The sequence below is a fragment of the Triturus cristatus genome, chromosome 3_1 (genome assembly GCF_964204655.1).
Source record: "Triturus cristatus chromosome 3_1, aTriCri1.1, whole genome shotgun sequence".
NCBI classification, from domain to species: Eukaryota; Metazoa; Chordata; class Amphibia; order Caudata; family Salamandridae; genus Triturus; species Triturus cristatus.
This window is the reverse complement of record NC_140583.1, coordinates 495,296,673-495,315,590: the sequence shown is the minus strand read 5'-3', so window position 1 is coordinate 495,315,590 and position 18,918 is coordinate 495,296,673. Positions and strand designations below refer to the sequence as shown.

Below are 18,918 nucleotides of genomic sequence, written 5' to 3'. Positions count from 1 at the left end.
CCTGGAAAAACCCAGTACAAACCGTGGGTCGGAGCTTTTTCTCCGTCCGACTCGTACCGGGTTGTAAAACTTTACAAACATGCAATTACGATTCGTACGGAAACACCATTTCCGTACGAATCGGAAAAAAGACCAACCGACAGAAAAATACATACAAATGTGATCCGGGACACCGCGGACGTGACGTCCGGACGGAGTTAGGCATGTTTTTACGTACCAGCAATTACGATTCGCACCGACTGCAGTCCGGATGGGAACATTTTTACGGCACCTAAAAAGTGCCGGAAAAGCTAAGTACGCAGCGATGCGAGCTGATTAGGGGGCCCGGTACGCGCCGTACCCCCCCCTGCCACCCGTATGTACGGAGCGTACCCCCGTACCCCCCAGCCCCCCGTATGTACGGAGCGTACCCCCATACCCCCGTACCCCCCAGCCCCCGTATGTATGGAGCGTACCCCCACCCCCGTATGTACAGAGCATACCCCCGTACCCCCCAGCCCCCCGTATGTACGGAGCGTACCCCCGTACCCCCCAGCCCCCCGTATGTACGGAGTATACCCCCACCCCCGTATGTACGCGCTGGGGGTCCGCACCGTACATACGGGGGTGGGGGTACGCTCCGTACATACGGGGGGCTGGGGGGTACGCTCCGTACATACGGGGGGCTGGGGGGTACGCTCCGTACATACGGGGGGCGGGGGGGGTACGGAGCGTACCGGGCACTTGTTTGGACATCTCCATGGTTGCTATGGGAGTTCGCTCCGGACGGTCTTTTTTCCATACAGTTGAACAATCGGACGGATGGGACAGATCGTACTTGCGCATTTGGACTTCAGTTTTCCCATTTGTACGTAAAAATGTTCGGGGACATGTCGGAGACTTTTCCCGACCCGAGGACGTGTGGGGGAATTTTCCCAATGCGATTTGTATGGACTTTTTCCCATACGAATCGTACTTGGCAGTTTGTACGGCGCTTTTACCATTTGTACGGAAAAAAGTCCAGATTCAATTCGGTTGGGGAAATTTTTTCCAGGATCCTAATCGGCACCACTATTGGTTTTTGAATAAATCCAGAATTAGTCCTTTGCCACACCCATTCCCCGCCATGTTTTTCCTTTATTAACATTCCATCATCGTTGGGATCGGTGCAGACAATCCTGCGATCCCAGATAACTAGACATGATGCGACCAGCAATGACGCAAGTGTGGTCTGCCGTTTCACCCGGCTTTTTAGCAGCTAAGTACGCCTCTTAAACACTACCGCAGTGAATTCAACAAGAGGAGATGGACTCGTGCGGTTCTCTTTTTCTAACGCATAGCTCGTGCATTTTCAATCCTGCAGTCATCATCGCTCCATAACACGGTAAGAGCGCATGTGGTACGCTCAGACCTTAATTATTTTTTTCCACTTAATTTCCTTGAAACCACATCCTTGGCTACATCGTTATTTATCATTTTTTACAGAAACAAGCTTAACCCACAGGCACTGTCATGTTCAATCTTGCCTAATTACCAATCCCCACACGGATTGTCGTGTGACTATGAAAACTGATGCAGTTTATTGAACATAGCACATGCTAAGAGTGTCCTTTGCCTCACTGGGGTAAGTCTCTTTTTACCATTATGATTCATCTCTTTTTTACCATTATGATTCACTTTTTCACCTTGGTTGTTTTGATATGAGGCCTCATTGGCCCCTCTTTCTCATTTTTGCCAGTTCACGGCTGGGTCCCACGTGAGTACCCTTCCAATACTTTCACTTCCTTGTGGTGCACTACTGTCACTTGGACAGCTTATTCCTTTTTCAGGTACCCGTTCGATCACTCATTAGCATATATATTAACAGCCCTTTGGTTGTTTTTGGCCCCACCCTGATTTATTCCATTTTATCATCATCTTACAGATGTCCCTGCATTGCTAGGTCCTGAAGAGACCCCCACTGGTAACGGGGTCGAAATGCCATTGACAATACCTAAATCGAACCATTCACAAGTCTCTATTATCATATTAGCAGGCTGTGTTCATTGTATACTAATGTGATGGTCGACTTTGTCATTATGGAAACCATTTCTTTATGTCACAAAACGTCACGCACTGTTTTGTAGGTTCCATGTTCACTTGGGGACACCATGCACTTGTTTTGAATATAACTGTGATGATTTATGCATATAAACGTTCTAAATGTACAAGCATCCCGTTGTATGTGGTCTTACATCTCTTTTGGACATCCTCCTTACCCCTGTTTATTGCCATTGTGCGTATCAGTATTGCTTATTGCTTGCATTTTTCCATAGGAACCACTGTTTCTGGTTATAGATAATGTCCCGTGGTTCCATGTGAGTAGGGTGTCCCTTGTTTCCTCTAACCGACAGGTTAATTGTGAAGGCAGACGCTTTACCAAATGTGTCCAGATTGTTGATGGGATATGGTAAAGATTCTTTAGAGTTTGTGGTTGAGACTAAAATGCCATCTGCAAATAAGGATATTTTAAACTTATAAATTCCTAATTATATTCCTTCAACCAAGGGTTCTTGGTGAGCCCTTTAGGCAAGTGGCTGTAAATATAAAGTAGAGGAGAGATGGAGCACCCCTGCCTGGTCCCCCAGAAGATTTTAATTGGATGAAATGACCTCCCATTTAAAGTCACATGTGAAATTGAGCCTACATATCCCGCCATGGCTAGCAAGGTTAATCCCAGGCCAAACCCTTAACATAGGTGGCCTCCCGAAATCAGTCTCATCTTACTCTATTGAAGCGTTTTCTGATCTAAAGAAACATGGGGACGATTTTTTCTGTTTATAGATAATGTCTATTATATGTAATACCTTCTTGCTGATAAAGCATAACCACATTTAGTCAGAGTGTGACAATTATGGAATTCATTTCTCTAATCATGTAGTGAGGATTTTAGTGTACATTTTTGCATCAAAGCTTAAAATCAACATCGTGTGGTAAGAACCACGTTCCCGTTCGGATTTTGCCTGGTTTATGTATAGGGGATACTGTGGCTTCTGCCATAGACTGTTAAACTGAGCTGCACGCGCATTAATGCTTTTTGGGATGAAAGGGAATTGATAGCCAAGTAGATTTCCTCTGGTGTGATTTGTTCCTGCTATTCTTTTTCATCACTGGAGACTTTACTAAGAGCTAAGGAATTCAGAAAGCGTCTCAGCTGAGTTCACTTCAAGGCCACTTTGGTCACCTTCCTGGGGGGTTTGGACTAAATATCGTTTTAAAAATATCGGGAGAAGTAAATATCGGAATTCAAATATCCTGACACACAAATATTGTGATGCACAAATATCGTTGACAAGAATATCGTTTTTGAGGTAAGTAATATCGTTGTAAATAATATTGATGTTTATAATATCGTTTTCACTAATTTAGTGGTTAAAAATATCATTTTTTTATTATTTTAATGTGTTTTAGATTATATTTTAGTTGTATGTGTTCCTGTTGTTTATATAAATGTTATTAATTGTTTTTAAAATATAACTTACAATTTTAAGTCATTTAGAATTTAAAAACGAATTACAATAGTAATTTATCGTTTTATAGCGGGTTGTTGGGTCTGTTGGGGATAGGGTGGGAAGTTAATGAGGTGATAAATGATTACATTATTAAAATTAATACATTTTAATTAAATGATTGATATTTATTATATAATGTATGTAATACTGATTCATTTTCATTTGTGTGCAGTTTAGTATGAAGGTGAATAGGGTGGGAAGTTAATTAAGTAATTATTCATTAACAATTTATTTTTAATTGTCAATTAATTATTTAATTTATTTTAAATATGTAAGTTATGGAGTAGTTATTTACTTAGTTATAATTTAGGTGCGTCCTGCGAGGTTTGTAGGGGTGCTGGATGTAAAGTTAATTAATTATTAACTGAATAACAGTTATGTATTAATAATCAATTTCTACTGGATAGTAATTATGTAAATTGATTGTTTTTAGTTTTTTAAATGTATGTATTGTCACGTTTTAAGTCTTTCTTACCGGTCTTCAGATGGTGGAACAGTTCTCGACTTCGGCTCTTGTAGGTCCTGGTTTACCCGAGATATGGCCAACCTCTTTCGGTAGCCATAGTGCCGCCGGCCGTGACAAGCCTAAGCAGCCAGTGCCCTCTAGAAAGATTCCCAAGAGGAAACAAAACCCATAGGGAAAAACCTCTAATGACGAGGAGACTCCAGTAACGAAGGAGATGATATGAGCTAGGAAACACAGAGAAACCAGAAGCCCAAGATGGAGCAGGTTATAAACAGGAACTCAAAATGGAGCAGGAGGAGCCAAGGGAAGAAGAGCACCAAAAACTGGAGCAGGGAACCAACAGGAGCGAGGACACACCAACAGGAACAAGGAAAGTTGAAACACAAGGAAGGAAAAGATTCTGCTCCCTTTATACCCAAGAACAGGAAGTAAAAAACAGTAACAGGAAGTGACAAGACAGGAACAGGAACTGACAAAACAGGAAGAAGACCGTTGCCATCTTGGATAGGGAAAGGAGTGAAGAGCATAATAGGAAGGCCGCCATGCTAGGAAGGTAGAACAACCTTTCCCCAAGGCCCTCTGGGATTACGACAGTGAAGGAGAGAAGAAAAACAGACAACAAGATGGCCCCAAAGGAGATGACCTACAGGATGATATCATGCAAGAGGTAAGTGCAAATGACTCCCAAAAATGCATAGGAAGCCACAGTTTCCACCTGGGAACTGCAGTATTCCTAAGATGTTGTGTAAAACATCTAACGGGTTGCCGCGCAAGTCCGCAGTGTGCTGGATGCAAAGCAGCAGTAGGCGTCGCGGTGCGCACATGCAACGCCAAAAAGGCAATAGAGGGCTGCTGTGTTGCTCCGCGATGCGCTCGAGAAAGAGAGAGAGGCGCCACGGGCTGCACTGCAGCCCGTAAAGAGGAAATGGTTAGCGTCGCAGGTCACAGTTCGGCCCACGGCGCAACAGTAGGTCCCCCTCCCAAAGTCCCAGGTTTGTCAGGAAAAAGCCAAAAAAAAACGGTGGACGAGAATAGAAGCTTGGCTTGAGTCCGCATCCCCCCAAGAGTCCTCACTGAGGTGATAGCCTTTTCAATGGATAAGGAACTGCAATCGGTTCCTAAAGAACTGAGAGTCACAAATTGTCTGAACCTCGTATTCGGGAACATCGTTAACCAAAATAGGGGGTGTCGGGAAAAAATCCTCCTATTTGGATCTAAAACATAAGACTTCAGCTGAGATGCATGAAAGACAGGATGTATTTTCCAAGTACATGGTAGCCGAAGTCAAAAAGACTCTGGATTTACCACTTGGATGATCTTGAAAGGACCATAAAAGCGTGGCTTGAATTTACTGCGTGATAATTGATGAGGTAAAAACTTTGAGGACAGCCAAACTTTGATATTAATCTGGTATGCTTGAGACGGACGGCGAAGGACATCAGCAGTATCTTTCATTTTCTTTTTGGCTTTTTGGAGGTTGGCATGTGCCTTTAATCTTACAGCCTGGAGATGGCGAATAAAAGAGGCTGCTATAGGAACAGAAGTGGTGTCTTGAAGAATGGATGGAGAGGTCCTAGGATGGAAACCGTATAGACAAAAGAATGGGGTAGTCTTGGATGCACTATGGACAGTGTTGTTATAGGAATATTCTGCTAATGGTCGATAGGAGGACCAATCACTTTGGGTTGCATTGCAATAACAGTGCAGACATTGCTATAGTTCTTAATTTAGGCGTTCGGTTTGACCATTGGTCTGTGGATGAAACCCTGAGGACATGGCAACTTCAATGTGAAGGGATTTGCAGAAATGTTTCCAGAAGCGCGATATGTACTGAAGTCTCTGGTCTGATATAATGACCCGTGGGAGACCATGGAGGCGATATATATCCTGTATGAAGATTCTTCCTAGTTCCTTTGCTGCAGGTATTTTCTTAAGGGCAGTGAAATGTGCCATCTTAGTGAAGGAGTCTATTGTCACCATTATAAATTGGTTGCCTGCAGACGGCGGAAGAGAGGAAATGAAATTGGTGGATATGGTATGCCATGGAGCTGGTGGAATGGGTAAAGGCTGAAGTAGTCCCATGGGTCTACTGTGAAGTGTCTTGGCCTGGGCACAGACAGGACAGGATGACACGTAGACTTTGGTGTCTTTTCTTATCGGAGGCCACCAAATATAGAGAAGCAACAGCTCTAGGGTAGTTTTAAAACCACAATGACCTTCGACGTGAGAATCATTACACATTTGTAGGACCTCTAGCTGTACCTTTTGTGTTAGGAGGAATAATGCTTACATCCGTAGTAGTGTGTGCCTCATTGCGTAACTTGATTGAGTAGTTTCTTCCATTCTTCTTCCTTAATGGATTTATACTCTGATTGAACTCTGTATAGGAACGATTGAACCAGGCCAATAATTCTTTGTGGCTCGATTATGTTTTTTTGTGCGAGTGTAGGACTTTCCGGATAACGACGAGAAAATGTGTCTGCCAGGGTGTTCTGAGATCCCGGTATATATGAAATGACAAAGTCATACTTGCTAAAAACGTAAGCCCACTGGGCTTGACGACTATTTTGACACTGAATGTTACAAAGACATTGGAGGTTTCTATGGTCTGTTCGGATTTTGAAAGGTTCCTTGGTACCCATTAGAAATTGTCTCCATTCACGACAGACCAACTTCATGGTCAACCGGTCCCTGTTCAAGAACAGAGTAGTTCCTTTCTGAGCCTGACAGAACATGTGATAGGTAAAAAACAAGATTTTCCTGTCCATCATCCTCTTGTTGTTGGAGGAGGACTGCACAAACAGCTCTGTCTGACGTGTCTGTTTCCACAAAAAACTTCTTTGTTGTATCAGGATGACATAAAATGGGTGCTTGTATGAACGTTTTTTTAAGGACTGGAAAGCCGGTTCGGCGACATCGGTCCACTTGAACCCTTGTCGGAGATTCTCCATCTTCAACATTTGAGATATATAACTAGTTTGGTGAGCAAAACTGTTAATGAATTAACAATAGAAGTTTGTGAAGCCTAAGAAACATTGAGTTTCTTTGATGGTCGAAGGTGATGGCCAATCTAAAATAGCTTTTACCTTTTGTGGGTCCATGGCTATCCCAGTCTTGTTAATTCAGAAACCCAAAAACTCCACATCGGTTTTGTCAAACTCACATTTTTCAGGTTTACATCAAACACTATTTTGATTTAGTCTTTCCAAGACTTGTATGACATGCAAATGATGCAACTGAGGGGCTGCTGAGTAGACCAAAATGTCGTCTAAGTATATTACCACAATCTGGTTTAGAAGAACCCATGAACACATTGTCCATAAATCTTTGAAAGATGGAAGGAGCGTTGGTCAGCCCAAAGGGCATAACTCAGTATTCGCAATGCCCAAATGGAGTTCAAAATACGGTTTTCCACTCGTCCCCTTCCTTGATTCGAAGAAGATGGTAGGCACCCCTGAGATCCAACTTGGTGAACATCTGTGCCCCTCTTACTAACTCCAGGACATTGTTAATCAGGGGTAGCGGATAGCGATCTCTGACCCTGTTTAATCCTCTGAAGTCTATACAGTACCGAAGACGAAGATCTTTGGTCTTTTTGGTTACAAAGAAGAGGGGTGCCCCGGCAGGTGATGAGGATGGAGTGATAAGACCATTCTGAAGATTTTCTTTGAGATATTGTCTGAGGGCTTCTTTCTCGGGTTCTGTGAGTGAATATATTCTTCCGAAGTATACTGTTGCTCCTGTTTCCAATGGAATGGCACAGTCAAATTCCCTATGAGGCGGTAGCGTTGCATTCATTGGCTTCTGAAAGACATCAGCATATGCTAAGTAGTGACTATGTACACCCTGGACGGTGTTAACAGAGTTACAAGCTTCCTTTCTTATCATAGGCATTACTTTTGGAGACCAATATTAGTCAGCAGGGTAACAGAACTGTTGGCAGAAATGTGACGAAAGGGAGATGGTCCTTGTCTCCCAATTGATATACGAATTATGTCTGATAAGCCAATGTATCCCTAAAATCATGACCTGACTGGGCGAGGTGATCAAGTCGAAGGACAAGTGTTCTTGGTATTTTCCAAATGTTTGTTGCAATGATGGCGTCATGTCTTTGACTGGTCCAGAAATGAGGGGGGTTCTGGCACTGTATGTACCTGTTCTTGGATCTCCTTAGGAACACAACATATTGGTCTCCCCATAGCCCATGCTTCATCCAAATACATTCCACTAGCACCATTATCTAGCAATGCTAGTACGTTTTCTTCTACACCATTATGTAGCCTTAAGAGCATCAGCAAGAGAAAGAGAGAAGTGGATGTTTCTTTCGAGGTACAAATCAAATGGATTCCAAACCATCCCGTCCTCTCCCTTCTCATAGAGGACAGGATTTGGCGTTTTCCGACTGACTGGGAGGACGGGTAGTACAAGAGCGAATCATGTGCCCCGAAGCGCCACAATACAGACACAATCCTTGTTTAATTCTATATTCTCGTTCAGCCTCGGACAGGGGTCCTCTAGTCAGACCTATCTGCATAGGTTCTTCACCTGTAGAAGGCAGTATGTCAGATACAGAGTTTTCTGGTTTAGGAGTACTAGGTCGAGTTATTCCTGAGTGTTGCTGGAGTCATGATTTTTGCCTCTCCAGTCGACATTCATTGAGGTGATGTTCAACTGATAATGCTATATATACAATGCTAATTAATATTTTTTTCATTAAGAGTGTAATATTTTTTATACATTTATGGGCTTGCTCATATATGTAATGTGTTTACAGTGAAGTATTTTCCCTACTCTTGCTTAGACTGTAGTAGGAATAGTAAAATTATCCTATTCACAGTTTAACACTTTCCTTACTGTTGCGCTGTTTGGAGTGGGAATAGTAAATTTCATCCTTCCAAAATCCAAAGGTGTGCCTACTGTTGCACAGACTGGAGTGGGAATAGTAAATTTTACCCCTCCACAGTCCAACACTTTCCCTACTGTTGTGCTGTCTGGATGGGAATAGTAAATTAAATTTTTCCGCTCTGAAATCCAATGTTTTCCCTACCTTTGCTCTGTTTGGAGAGAGAATATTAAATTCACTCCTCCGAAATCCATCGTTTTCCTTACTGTTTCACTGACTGGAGTGGGAATAGTATATTTCACCCCTCCGAAGTCTTAAACTTTCCCTACTGTTGCACAGTTTGAGCTGGAAATAGTACATTTTACCACTCCGAAAACCAATGCTTTCCATATTGTTGCTTTGTTTGGAGTGGGAATAGTAAGTTTAACCCTCCGAAGTCCAACGCTTTCCCTACTGTTGCTTAAACTGGAGTGGGAATAGTAAATTTCACCTGCCCGAAGTCAAATGCTTCCTCTACTGTTGCACGGGCTGGAGTAGGAATAGTAAATCCAACTCCTCTGAAGTCCAACACTTTCCCTATCATTGTGGTGACTGGAGTAGGAATAGTACATCTAACCCCTCCGAAGTCCAATACTTTCCCTACTGTTGGATAAACTAGAGTGGGAAATAATATATTTAATATTCTTAGACTCCAATAGTTTTCATAATATAGGTTAAATCGATTGTGTAACATTATTTTTTAAAATATTTGATATTATTTGTTTTTATTTAAAAATCTATGTTAATATTTATAGTATACTTTGTAAATGTGTTGCTTGATTTTTTCATTTTAATATATTTTACTTATTGCCTATATCAATTAATATATTTTTCTTATTCAACTGTTTATATTTTTATGAATTTATTGTGTATGTATGTAATATATATATATATACATACATATATATATATATATAACATACATACACAATAAATTCATAAAAATATAAACAGTTGAATGAGAAAAAAATAGGAAAAAATATGTCAATTTTGTATGTGTATATATATATCTCAAATAAATATGTATATATATATATATTTAAAATACACATATATATACATTTAACATATTAAAAAATGCAATGTAAGTTAAATATTTGTATTCATTATATTAAATATATATTTTCATAGTAATACATTCTAAATATAAAAAGTATTTAATACAAAATAAATATTTGTATTAGTTATTACACTACATATATATATATTTATATAAATACAAGCACATGTATGTGTGTTTATATAAGTATACATTTATGTATAAGATTAAATAAGAATGGACTGTATTTAATTTACATCATATTACATTTAGATATTAAAATATTTAATATTTACTACTTTAAACTCTCTATATAAAACTCTATATTTTTGTCTATGTTTGGACGATTTTAGTATCAACGATATTTTTCCCCCCAATATTTTTTACCTTACCTTTATAAGTATAGGAGCAACACATTGTGGTAAACTATACTTTTGACATGATATTTTTGTCAATGATATTATTTATCATGAAATTGTCTTGGTGACCCCTTCCAGGGAGACAGCTCTAGGAGGAGCCAAAAATGCTCCAGCTGTGGCTTGCCTTTTTCTGCTGTGTGAGCATCCACTGTGTTTCTTCACAGTGCCTCGCCGGGGTCATGGCAGCCAAGGCTTCACCATTGTATATGGAGGTTATTCGTAGCAGCCCCCTTCTGCTTTGCATCTGGTTAACTAATGCAGCACATGCAGCACCCTGTCCCAGATCATCTCACCAATGCAAAGAGCTGCAGTCAACCATGCCTGTAGCCTCTGGTCATGGTCTCTCCATGAGCGGACATCGGTTGCTGGGAATCTTGTGGCAAAGCTCCAGTAGAAAAGGTGTCCGAATAAAAGGACTCCTGTCCTAGGCCAAAAGAGGAGAGCCACACAATAGTCTCACATGGTCACTGCACAGAGAGCTCTGGCTGGCCCAGGACTATGACCAAATCCAATTTTGGTATCGCCAGGCACCTGGGGAAGTGTCCAGAGGTGGATTCCACTAAATGAGTGCTGGATGGCACTGTTAGCGAGGAGTGTGTCTTAGTCTTCTGCCATCATGGCCATACCCCCCTGCAAAGTCTTTTTTTGCATGTAAGTGGAATTTAAATGCACAATCAAGCTCAGCAGTACCTCTACTCCGAGATAAAATTGACAAATACAGACATTCCAAGAGAGATGGACTGAGCAGCACTGTCTTCATGAGGGCTTACCAAAAATGACCCACATGGAACTGAGTGCACATGCAACATACTTGAAGTGTGTACAATCCAGTGCTATGCTGAACTTGGAATCTGGGCCCCAGTGTTAGAAGAAAAATACCATTTGCCTACTTTATGACTTGCGCAAACTCATCTTGTATAGCACAAGTCCACATAAATAACCGGAACATTGGACGATTTTAGCACTCAAATTGATCATAGGTGGTAAAGGTTTGTCCAAACAATTCCCTCTCTACATCTCTCTGTCCCATTCTCTCTGTATTCCTCCCTCTCTACCAACTCTCTCTTCACTTGCCTTTCAGTCCATCAGCCTCTTTTTCCTTCTGCTTACCTCTGTTGCTCCCTCTCTTTCTCTTCAACTCTCACTTTTTCTCCATATCACTCTTCATCTATAAGTCTCTCGCCCTCTCTCGTTTCTTCTGCCCCTATTTCACTTTATTTCTCACTTTCAGACCCTCATCCTCTTTTTCTCTCTACCTCTCTCTCTAGTCCTCCCTCTCTTTTCGACTTTCTCTCTCTATACTGCCCTTCCTCTGTTGTTCTTTGTACCTCTCTCACTGTCTGCCCCCTCTCTCTCTTCTCTTCAGTCCGTCACCCTCTTTCTCTTTTTTCTGTCTAGTTCTCACTCTTTCTCCCCCCGCCCACTCATCGATCTCTCGCTCTCTCTTCTTATCTCTCTTTTTCTGCCAGTCCTTCACACTCTCTTTCTTTCTACCTCTTTCTCTCTCTGCCTCGCTCTCAAGTTTCTCTTTCTCTCTATTACCGGAATGAAGTGGACGGAAGGATGTTGGCACTTACATGCTTCCAGTTGCTGTTACGGCGTGGCAGCAGTGGGTTGAGATCGCCTCTCATCTTCAATAGAGCTCTGGTCTTGGGTCTGCCAACGCCAGCTGTTTCTGGGATTCCTTTTTGCCTTTTCACTAGTTTGGAAAGTTCTGCATGGATGGCCTAAGACACAAAAAGAGATGTCCCTCAAAACAAAGTTTCTCAGTCAACAATTTGTCGATTTAATAATTTGCATTTGCTTTGTGGACCCCAAGGTACTTCATGAAGTGGTGCTTTCCAAGTAGCTCTGCTCCGGTGCACTATTCAAAATTATGTTTGTCAGTTCCAGGTCCACTACCTGAGTTCCGTGGCCTTCAACTCAAGGCCCTGTCAATGATAAATTGCATAATGTTTAATGAATAAGCCGGAGGAATCACTACATGTGCTCCCCTTGAGCTGGCATGTGGTGCAACTCAGTGGGGCCTACACTTCATTTTAGCAAACCGTTGCAAATACAGATTAAATAAATACATATCAAATGTAATTTAAAGTGTTAACAGGCGAACTGAGGGTGATAGATCAGTTAAATTCTTCAGGAAGAAACAAGTCCATTTAAAAGCCCATATCCTTTCTAAGTCTATTAAAGAACCTCTGATCTGTTCTGCATATTTCCTGTGTGTTGAGCTGTGCAGGTTTCATGTCGTTCCTTGATATGAAAGCGGCGTGCTTCCTCGTTTTCCCTGAGCAAACATTTCTCTGGTTCCTCTCCTTCCATGAGCGGATATGCCCTTTTTTCCTCTCCTTCCCTGGGCATTTTCTATTCAGAATGTGTAAAGGCCAAAATGCACACACACTCAGCCATCATTCATTGAGGGAAAGTTTGGACGTAAAAAGTTATCTATGTCTGTATAAGCCCCTATAAGTAACTACCTGGATTCAACATGGTCTATAATGTCTAGGAAGAGGTGTGGCGCTGCGGCCAGGGCGACTGACGCCCTAATCTGGGGTTCACGGTTCGATTGGCCCAGCACCATGTGACTCAGGGCAATAGCTTGCTTAATCTTCCTGATGGCCCCCAGCGCCTAGAGACCCTTACAGGTGATTGTTCGTGCTTTACAAATGTGGATTATTATTATAATGTTGCAGCTGAGCCTCTCTACTATTTTATTCATTTCAGCAGGATACAGTGAAGATGCGCACTGTTCCATACCATTTCTGTCTAACCCTTCCTTCCTTCCTTTGTTCAGAGGTCAGTTGAGCTCCCCGTAAGGCACTTGGGAATCCTTTGAAATTGTTATCAGGGTTAGTTCAGTTAGTTCATTGGATCAGGTGACTGTTGAGAATGCCATTTTGAGCTACTTGTGGCCTGCGCATGTCACTTCAGCATAATCCTGCTTCAAAGGCGCCCCCACTCTTACACTTGCCTCCAGGAAAGACTTTGCAGTGATGTTTTGTGAATTGGAGGAGTCCATTCTTATCTTAACCATTGGAGCCCTTCTACTCTTTCCTCTTGTGTCACCGTACTGGAGCAGATGCATCCGCTAAGATACACCCAGGGCACTGTAGCACAGCTGCAACTGGCAGCTCTTACTGCAACTCCCTCTTTGTGCTTGGTAGGGCTATGGGCCATACTCTTTGATCTACAGAGTAAATACGTCTTGGTGTGTCTTCTTCCCCTTCTTACCTATCCTACCACTATTCTCCACTCATCACCCCTATACTTACCTTGACCCTCCTAAGAATCTGATCATTATCAATGCTCTGGCATGGCTGACCTGATAACCCATGATAACTTAGATATTCTCCTTATCACAGAGACGTGCCACACTCCAACATGGAATTCTACCTGGCATTTATACAATTACTCTCCAGCTACGCACATGCTGAACGATGGGTAGTCTTGGCATCATTCACAGGATCTCCATCCAGGTTACGAGTTCACCCGCCTGATTCTTCAGTACATTTCGGCTCATCCCATCCCATCCCAAATACAGCAAACACTTCATTGCTGACTTTTATTCATTAATCTCTTCGGCCTCAGTCTAACATTGTAACAATATGAAACTTAGTGATTTTAACCTCCCTGGAAACGACACCCCTAAAGGTTTGAGAGAATTCCTGTATTGTGTGTATCATTGCAGACAGTGGTTTGAGATTATCTGTTGACATTACAAATTAATCATCTTTTACCACCCAGGTTAAGCTTTATAAACTCATCCACCCACGTAAATAGTTCTGCTTTGAACTATAGCGCCACGCGTTGTAGTAAGTGTCCCTGGATTCAAAACATGGAACTTTCAGTCCTCCCTCTGAGTATTGAAGCCACAGCTTCTATGCTGGATCTCCATTGCAATAGAAGGCCAAGTAGATGCTTTAAACTCTTAAATAATTACATGACCAGGAAAACAAAGGTGGATGATAATATTTGCAAGAGAGAATCTTCCTGTAAAGTTCAGTGGAAATCTGTTTTCAGAGTTTAATTGACAGCATAGCCTGACTCAATACTCTGGATACATTTTCTGCATCTACGATCTGTGCATTCTCGCACATCATAACTGATACAGATAACTGAGTCAGTCACTAGAGTTCCTTATTTGGAATTAGAGTGTCAAGATTGCACACAAGGAGGGAAAATATAATTGTCTTTGGCCAAATAATCAATAGTGCAGGTGTGCAGGTCCCATTCTCCTAACCTCAAAAGGTAATGCCACTGAAATGTGAGGCTGGACTAGAATTCTGCTTACCTCTACATGATATCCAATGACTCTACAGAGTCAAAGCTGTGAGATGGATGGGTTGTTACTGGTACTGTAGGAACATCTCCAAAGAAGGAAAGGAGCTTCTGCTTACAGGAAACCTCAGTTTTGCCAAAATGCAAAGCAATATTTCTCCTACCGTTTCTTGGGGATGCATTTGCATGTCACCTCCTTTGTTTCCACCTGCACATCTTCAGATATTAGAGGGATTAGGAAAGAATTGAGATGATGGACATGCTTCATGTTGGAGCAGCTCCCATTCAAGACTTAGTGAATAAGTAGTTGCTCTTTTTTGCGAACAGACTTTATTGAAACATTGACAATCCACAACTAATACACTAGAGTGGGTAGAGTGTATCTTACATCAAGGGGGGACTACTCCACCCTACATTATATCACCTGGAGTACAGTACAGTACCCACCAATATTTCTCCACCCTAGTTGCACAGTCAGTGCTAACCAGATCTTTACAATTGGTGGAAGGCCCTTGGCCATGCAGAACAATCAAACACCCCCTCTCTCCCTGAGTCGTGCAGTACCCATCTCCCTCCTACTCTATTCCATGTGCTGCGCCGGGGCTTGTGGGCAGAGGAGACCAACTGTCTGATCGGGTGGGGGCACCACGCAGGGCAGCTCTCTATTCCTTAGCATGAGTTACGGGCGACAACTGGGGGGGCCCGCTGTGGCTAACTGTCACCGCCTGGTGGCCTCCTGCAGTCGTAGATTGCCCCTGGCTAGAGCATAGGGCACCTAGTTTGAGTCTCCATCTTCTTCCCTGTCCTCTTCTGCCCTCAACATCTCTGACAACGCTTCCCAAGCTCGTACAAAATTCATGGGTCCCCTACCCTGGTGCACCTCCCTTAGCAATGTGCTCCCCTCCCAACCCACCCACCCAAGCAGGTCATCCCTTCAGTGCTCTACTCTCGGGCCAGCAACATCTTTCCACTGCATCACTATATTATTATTATAAGGCCAGATCAATGAACCTGGAATTTACTATATATTTAGCCAGGGAAAGATGCCCAATATTCCCAGTCTACGGGAGAGGTCCAGTGTGCACTCTGTAACCTCGTCCAGTGAGAGCTGCACCTCAGACCAATAAGAGGTCAGGTGGACACAGTTCCATAGTATGTGGATTAGGCCCCTGTCTTGCGCATTGCTCCGAGAACATTCATGCATTGTAAGCGGGAAGAAGGCGTTCCGTTTTTGGTGGGTAAGATATGCCTGATGGAGAATGCAATAGTGAATGAGTTTGAAACGGGCATTGCGGGACACCCGGGGGCAGCCTCAAACGTTTTGAGCCAGTTACTATCTGTCAAGGGAGAACCCCAAATCAGCCTTGCACCTCTCACTGAGGTGAGCGAGAGGTAATACCATGTAATTCGTAGCGCCCCATATAGCCACGTCACAAGCCGCAGAGTGGCAGTAGCGTCACAAAGAAATTGACTGCCACAATGTGTTGGGGGTTCAGAATCCTGCTGTCATCAAAATCCTTGCACCCCCGCAGTCAGAGCCACATGGAGCAGAAATGGTACCGCTGGGAGGTCAAAGTCCTCCCGGTGGTTCTCAAGGGTGCGCAACACTCTGTCTGCATAAAGCACACCCACCGTATCTACGCCTGCTGCCACCGAGTCTTGCAGGCACCAGCGCTCAATCCCCCTGACTCACGTAAGCAGTGCCTTAAGTGTCAGATCCAGGAAATGGGGAGCGCCTGGAGCCCACAGTGCCACAGTACCAGTAGGTCCTGCCGACCTGCAATAGATGTCCCTTTTGGGTCAGGTAACAGAGTCCAGGGTAGAGCTCGGTCAGGCACGTTCGGAAGGCACATCACCTCCACTCCCACCAGCCCCCGAAGCCACCCCATACACCCCTGCAGCTGAGCTGCCAGGTAATAAGACTCAAAGTCAGGGGCACTCATCCTCCCATCCACTGATGCATGCTGCAGTTTGGCCAGTGCGACTCACCGGCATCCCCTGTTCCAAATGAAGTCACTCAGGACTGGTCCCCCTGAGGTATAAGCACTGGAAGTACACTAAAGAAATTAACCAGGCGGGGACATGTGACCATTTTAGCTATTGCTATGCGGCCAGCCACTGAGATGAGACCCGACTGCCGGAATCCCACACTAGCACGAAATGCCACCACCGCTGCTACCACCCTCTAGTAGTTCAGTGGCAGTACAATGCACGCGAATCCCCCGGTACTGCACTACTCCCTGTTCTCAGCGCATGCTGCACACATTCTGTGGATCGCACAGGTCCTCCTCAAGCTGAGAATAAGCTGGTCTTGAACCAGTTGACATGCAGGCCAGAAGCCTCCCTGAACTCCGTTAGAAGGCGCACTGCCCTCTCAGGGTCTGCAGGCAAGTCCCACAGAAAGAGAACAAAACAATCGGCATACAGGGAAATATAATGAGTAAATCCATGAAACTGAATGCCAGCGTACAGCACACCTGTTCAGGGCGTGGATGCCAGCGGCTCCACCGCAATAGCGAAGAGCAGCCGGGACAGCGGGCAACCTTGCTGAGTACCCCTCTCCACTTACTCCGAGACATCCCATGCGGACCCACGGAGTAGGAGACACATATAGCAAGCTAGTCCACTCCACAAAACAATACCCCAATCCCATCTGGAGCATGACGGCTTTGAGATAGTCCCAGTCTTGGCTATCGAAAGTCCTTTTAATGTCAACAAACAAGCAGCCAGCGTACTCGGGAGGAGGGGGCCATCCGTCAAGCTAGCCAGCAATCTCTGGATGTTAACAGATATATTATGCCAAGGATGAACCCCGATTGATCAGTGTGGATCAAGTCCAGCATATGCGGCAGCAATCGGTGAGCCAAGATGCCACTGAGGATCTTGTAATCGACATTCACTATCGATAACGGTATATATGCCGTCACATCAGTGGCAAGCTACCCAGGTTTAAGCAGGGAAATAATAAGGGCCTCTCACAAAGTGTGGGGTGGGGGGTAGGACCCGAGTCTCAAATGCCTCATGGAACAAAGTTGCCAGGTGGGCATAAAAGTATCAATTTAGGCCATTTAAAACTCCACGGGGAGCACCTCCATCCCAGGAACTTTTTGTCCTGAGCCATTCGTCGTATCTCCACTCCAATCTGCTACACTGAAATCTCTCTACCCAAGTTATCAGCATCGTCTCGCAGAAGGTAGCACAGCTGGAGGTTCTCCAGACAAGTCTGAAGATAGGGTCTCTGAATCTTGCCATCGCTGGCATATAGCCTGGCATAGTAAGCGGCAAAGGCATGACTAATGTCATCCTGCCTATAGAGCCAGTCCTGCGCAGTCGTATCTAATTCTAGGATCAGAGTTCCATGCCTGGCAGGGTTGGCCAGCCACACCAGTAGTGAACCAGTCTTATCTCTCTCATCATGTGCGCAAATCGTATATTTGCGGTAGTCAAAACAGCGGAGATGCTCCACATGTTCTGCCACCTTTTCCTCAGCCTCCAGCAAGGCCTGCTGGAGGTCCGGGCGCTCAAGCCATTGTCGCTTTAACACTCAGAGCGATTGCTCATGTGTAGTGATCTCCGACAGTAGGATCTGGCGGGCTCCAGCTGACTGCGATATACATTGGCCCCTGTTGATGACCTTAAAGGCCTCCTATTCCTCAAGCGCCAAAGACGCTGAGCATGTATTTTCTGCAAAATAATGTTGGATCTCCTTCCGAATGGTTTCCAGATACACCTGGTCTTACAAACTGGCGGTCTAAAGGGGCCATCTAGGGAGACAAGTAAGTGTGCCTCCCCATTGCAGGGATAATGAAGGGGGTTATGATCAGAGATGGCCCTAGACAAGTACTCCACACCAGAGATTGCACCTAGCATATCGGGAGGGCATATAAAGTTTCTAGATGAACATGCAGCGTGGTGGAGATGGTGGCATCCATCTATGAGCACCTGTGTTGCTGCTAGTCGGAGCCTTTCCTGAACAGGCTGACAGTGGGGGAGTCTTGCAGTGGGGGATGCGATCTATCCCAGTCTTCATCAGCTACACAATTAAAGTTGCCTCTGACGATAACGGTCTGGGTCATTAGGGGAGCTAGCATACGGGACAAAGCATCAAAGAACACAGCCTGGTTATATTGACAATGGAGGTATCCCGACTCATCAATAGGCCCGTCACAATATAGTACCTCCCCTCCACATCCACTTTCTCACTAGTGACCTGAAAGGCAATTCCCGGTTCCACCCAGATGAGTGTCCCCCTAGCAAAGGGCGAGAATGTAGTGTAGACACCAAGGCCTCACCACCATTTACATTGG

The 18,918-nt window shown here is 44.0% G+C and overlaps 1 protein-coding gene across 1 annotated transcript in view; it reads right to left on the bottom strand.

Annotated features, from left to right (window-relative positions):
- LOC146860461 (peptidyl-prolyl cis-trans isomerase FKBP8-like) overlaps window positions 1-18,918 on the bottom strand; it is a 262,434-nt gene that overhangs the window by 17,588 nt on the left and 225,928 nt on the right. The window contains exon 7 of the mRNA XM_085644351.1: window positions 11,914-12,063. Coding sequence (XP_085500477.1) covers window positions 11,914-12,063 — 150 coding nt within the window. The remainder of the gene's footprint in view (window positions 1-11,913; window positions 12,064-18,918) is intronic.